This window comes from Nilaparvata lugens, chromosome 3 (assembly GCF_014356525.2).
Source record: "Nilaparvata lugens isolate BPH chromosome 3, ASM1435652v1, whole genome shotgun sequence".
Lineage (NCBI taxonomy): Eukaryota > Metazoa > Arthropoda > Insecta > Hemiptera > Delphacidae > Nilaparvata > Nilaparvata lugens.
The window spans coordinates 51,465,717-51,471,319 of NC_052506.1; the positions used below are offsets into that span (position 1 = coordinate 51,465,717).

Below are 5,603 nucleotides of genomic sequence, written 5' to 3' on the forward strand. Positions count from 1 at the left end.
TCGACAACTTTGCAACTGCGCTTTTTTCTATGACTATTCATAGAAATTCTGTAATTGGCAGGTCTCCTTTCATTTCTCTGCTCCCCCATATTCCTCCGGAACATTAGTCGGAACTAATCTTGTATGGACTATAGTATTGGGTATCACTTCAAGATCTTCAACACCAATTTCATTAGGGTATCCTGGATTACTAAAAATGACTATAGTGAGGCCACTTTATAATGACAGTGTTTAATTAGCAATGGAATTGTTATCCTTGTCTATCATTCAACAATGCGGATAGCGCTATCTCTTTCTCGCTTTGCTCTGTTTCCAGATCGTCTTTTAACAATGTAGAATTAATAATTAATTAACAAAATATTTCATCTTAGTTATAAAATTATTGAAAAATATAATTTCTTGTGATACCATTAAGAGAATTTCCAAATTTGTGCTCAAATCTACTAAAATTTAAACAGAAGTTTAAGTAATGTTTTCTTTATAGGGTTGTACTGTGAAATTATCAATGCTGAGTCCCGAGGTGATAGTGCATTGAAAAATACACACATAAGCAGTAAATCAGGAAATAAAATATTCGGACACTGTAAAGATGTGATAACTAATCATCATGTGAGTAATACATGTATTGCATTTACAAGACAGAGGATCAGCGACGTTGATCTACTATCTTTCTCTACTGCCATTATAACTTGTACCTCATTATAGATTCATGAATATAGAGTAGTGCGTAGTGGATTTTATTATCAGCTTACCAGTGATATATTACCACGATTAGCATTCATCTTGTAACTAACCATCAGCTTGTTTTAAATTTAATATAACAACTGGAATTAATTAATTGATTGAATTATTTATTGTCTATATTCTTTTTCATTTGTGTGAGTTGACATTTAATATAGGTACCGAGTGGCGAGATAGTCTCTGGTTTATATGGTTACAATAAAATTCAAAAGAGTATCAATGATGATAATTATCTTACGTCTTAAAAATTAATTCAACTATTCTAGAAAAATAATCCCTAATGCATTTATGCATTCTAAATTTTTATAGAACATTTATAGCTTTCCATAATATATTTAATAGACCTTGTTTATTTGAGAATATGGTGCGGATACTGTTGAATGTTGGTTATCTTCGCTGTAGTTAACGATTCAAAATAATGTTTGTTTTTAAAATTGGAAAATTATGTTTTTTTTTTTTTTTTTTTTTTAAAGATTACGTCCTAAAGACTCCAGTCATGGAGTATAAGACAAGTCATGTTATTACATAATAATTCTAACACTAAGTAGTTCAACCTAGTTTAGGTTTGAAAGGAATTCTTGTACACTATAAAAAGCTCTATCAACTAAATATTTTTTAATTTGTTTTTTGAAAATCTTCAAATCATCATTACTTTTCAAGATTTGAGGTAGCTTGTTATAAAATTTCCTACCAATATAATCTGGTTTTTGCTCAAATAACCTACTATTGTGACCCATTATATGATAATCTGCTCTGTTTCGCGTATTATACTCATGAACATCTGAATTCTGGATCACACCACTCGTTTTCACATGCATTACAACTTCATATACATACAAAGATGGCACAGTTAATAGACCAAGCTTTTTAAATAAAGGCCTACAGGAGTCTAACCTATTCACTTTCTCTATACATCTGAGTGCCTTCTTTTGAATCTTAAACACCCTGTCCATATTTTGTTGAGATGAATTACCCCATACTAAAATAGCATACCTAATATGAGATAGTATAAGTCCATGGTAAGCAGTTAACAGTAGTTTTTTATCATTCAGCCTAGCAAGCTGCCGCAGGACAAATACCCCAGATGATATCTTATTACATATCCTCTCAATGTAAGGATGCCATGTTAATTTCCTGTCCAATAAAATTCCCAAGAATGCTACTTTCTCTTCTTGGTCTAATTCATTTTCCTCTACAAACACATTTATTTCTCTATCCTCTACTGAATTATATTTACTTTTGAATTGTAGGAATTGACATTTCTTACTATTTATTGTTAATTGCCTTTGCTTCAAGAATTGGACAATTGACTGTACTCCAGTAAAAGCATTTATTTCTAGACTATCTAATAAATAATTGTTAAAGATAAGCGATGTATCATCAGCAAACAACAGAGCTCTGTGATCTTTTATCTCTTTTGGTAATTGGTTCACATACAACAGAAACAGTAAGGGACCCGGAATTGAGCCTTGAGGTACTCCAGCCTGGACCTCCAGTTTTTGAGATTTAATTTTTACTATTTCATTCCCATCCACCTTGGTAAGCTCAACACACTGGTTTCTGCCTATGAGATATGATTCAAACCATTTTAGTTCTATACCATTCACACCTACAGTTTTTAGTATTTCCAATAATATTCTATGGTTCACACAATCAAAAGCTTTGGATAAATCAAGAAATATTGCGGCTGCCTTCTCACCTGAATCTATTATATCTATTAGTCTTTCAACAAGGGATACTATTGCAGTCTTAGTAGATTTCCCTTTCTGGAACCCATGCTGTTCATCACATATGAAATTAATTTCTTCCAGGTGCATCAATAGCCTATTTAAAACTACTCTTTCAAAAATTTTACTTATTACATTTAGAATACTAATGGGTCTATAATTTTCAACTCTTTCAGAATCACCGCTCTTGAAAATTGGCAAAATTTTTCCTTGTTTCAGATCATCAGGGAAAATACCCTGCTCTAGTGAAGTATTAAGGAGATGCAATAAAGGGTCCAGTAATTCATTTTCACATTCTTTTAAAATTTTGCTTGAGACCCCATCCAATCCTACTGTTTTTTTTGTTATTCAAATTTTTTATTATCCTTGACAACTGATCTCTTGATAATGGATGAAATTTAAATACCTTTTCAATTGGCTCAGCATTTAATGTAGTTGTATTATAAGTATTAGTGTTCAGTGACTTTTGGAGATTATATGCAACCTGTTGATAATACTTATTGAAAAAGTTACAAATGTCTATACTATCATCCATATAATTTCCATGTTCATCGATTATCCTAGGGACGTTAGTAACTGTATCTTTTTGAGCTGCTCTCCTATTTCTATTAATTACCTCCCAAACAGCAGAGTTAAAATTGGTACTAGTTGTTAATATTTCAGCTGTTTTCTTACACTTAGCTTTCCTCACTTCTTTTGCATAGTTTTTCTTTAGACATTTGTATTTGACTTCACTCGGAACATCCATCACTAATTTAAATTCCTCATAAGCTTCCCTAACAATATTTCTTTGAGTAAGAATATCTTCAGTTATCCATTCATCTACTTTGTTTAATTTACTTTTTACTTTGACTTTTTTTATTGGACAGCATACACTAATGTGAAATCTTAGAGTATCAATGAATTGCTTATATTTGTAATTTAGGTTACAACTGTTATAAACACTACTCCAATTTTCTTGAAGCAGTTCCTGCTTCAAACAATTTATATTTCCTAGATCATATTGCTGAATTTCTTTCACAAAAGTTTTTTTTCTGCTTGGATTCTGGCCCTGCAACTTAACATCTAAAATTTGATAGTTATGATCTGATAGATCTGAGCTACCTAACCTGACATTACAACCTTCTATATTTGTGAGGATATTATCAATAATTGTCTGTGAAGTTCGAGTTACTCTTGTATATTCGTGGACCTTAATTTCTAAATTATTCATATTAATAATATCTCTAATATCCTCTGTCATTTTATCCTGCCTGGCAAAATCGGTATTGAAATCTCCTACTACTATAACATTTGTGAAACGAGCAGTTGTAATTTCCAAAAGTGATACTTGATACTTGATACTTGTTGTCGTCGTCCTTGACCGGGTTTACCAGACAGACTGTGTCATTAAAATAAAGGCTCATTAGCTAATTCTGCCAACGAGTAAATTGCTCTATCAATCAACTTTTGCCTGACGAGAGCGCTGAATCTTGCACGTGATGCACTTTTTACTTCAGTTGGGAGTCCATTGTAGAAGCCCAAGGCAGCTGATGGGAAGCCTCTCTGAGTAGCAGCCAACCGACATCGGGGAACATCCAGGTCAGTTGCATGGCGTGTATTGTAGCTGTGTATCTGATTTCTTGTTGACAGCTGCTGCAGGTTGTCTCTGACATACATCAAGGAGGACAGGATGTATTGGCTGTGGATGGATAGTGTATGGAGCAGCTCACAAAATTTTTGCCAGTCTCCATTTGGTGACCTATAGATACCTAACACTGCTACCTCAAATCGATCATCAATTTTTAACCTTAGTCCCGTCACCTCTAAATCCATCTCAACAGAAAATCTCTTAACAAAATCCAGTTCATAAGTTTGGGTATGTTTAGCATTGCTAGTGAATATACATACACCACCACTTCTATGAGCTATTCTACAAAATTCTGATCTCAGTGAATAGCCTGGAATCCTAACTTGATTTATTTCCTTTATTTTTAAGCCATGCTCTGTGAAAATAACAATGTCAGGATCCTCCTGTTTAAGAAATACTTCTAATCTGTCAATTTTGTTGCGAAGATACTGAATATTTTGATGATAAATACTAAAAACCTTACCATCTTGTGCTACTCTATCTCTAGCATTTGTAGCTATTTCCCTTTCCCTGTTTTGAGCCAATTTACTAAAAAATCGTTATTTGTTTTTTTGACTGTTTTTAAACCAGAGGATTGCAAACGGCTTTCAATCAGCTCTGCCAATCTATTACAAAAGATTACTTTGCCAGATCGATTTAGATGCAACCCATGATTAGTGAAGTTATGTCTTTTCAGCCTTTCATTTAGAAAACAAACTGTCTTAGGCGGACAGATGATAAAAAATTAAGATAGGCTAGGTACTTTGAAATGTGGAAAAAGATATGCAAGATACAATCATACTTCAACTTCTTTGGTCCTCCCAACAGTCCTGTTGGGTCATCCTTGTTGACAAATAATAATCATTAGTATCAAGTACGGTAGTGACGAAAACTGAGAGATTACCAATTAAGTTACCAGCCTTAGACTTAGTCCCACCAAGTTCTATCATTCAGAATAACTGCAGTTTATCAGAAAAATAATTCAAACAAGAATTAAAAACATACTACCTGATAATCCTGAAGTTCTTGCTCAGTAAACTGACTAACACCGTGACCCATAGTTTTTTGATCAATTTATTTTGTTCAACTCATAGCATAAAGTGGCATCTAGAATAATTTAAAATTATAGAAAATCGAGGTTCTTGTTTACATTCAAGTATTGTATATTCTAAAATAGAGTTACTTTCACTCATATACACTCGGAAAGAACAATAGGTTAAATAGAATGAATATTATAGTAATTAAATATTTTTTGTGTCGTATTGATGTCTTGTTGATCTGGTGACTAGTGAGGTTATGAGTCTGCCCAAACAATAACATCTACAGACTACAAAATGATCACTACTTACTAGTCAGCTGATACTAAGAAATGTTTTGATTTTTCAACTTTATTGTTTAATCATTACAATGAAATTTTTAATAAAAAGCCATATTTTTCAATTTTAAATTCAATTTATCACTCAAAATCTTAATTTTTCCCTGTTTTATATTTCAATAATTTATACAAAATGAAAATTTGATACAGC

General features: G+C 32.4%; 1 protein-coding gene across 1 annotated transcript in view; it reads right to left on the bottom strand.

Annotated features, from left to right (window-relative positions):
- Positions 1-5,407, bottom strand: part of LOC111051562 (calcium and integrin-binding protein 1) — a 14,237-nt gene extending 8,830 nt beyond the window's left edge. The window contains exon 1 of the mRNA XM_039423973.1: positions 5,086-5,407. Within this exon, the coding sequence (XP_039279907.1) occupies positions 5,086-5,136 (51 nt within the window). The 5' untranslated portion in view covers positions 5,137-5,407. The remainder of the gene's footprint in view (positions 1-5,085) is intronic.
- Positions 5,408-5,603: the final 196 nt, after the last annotated feature.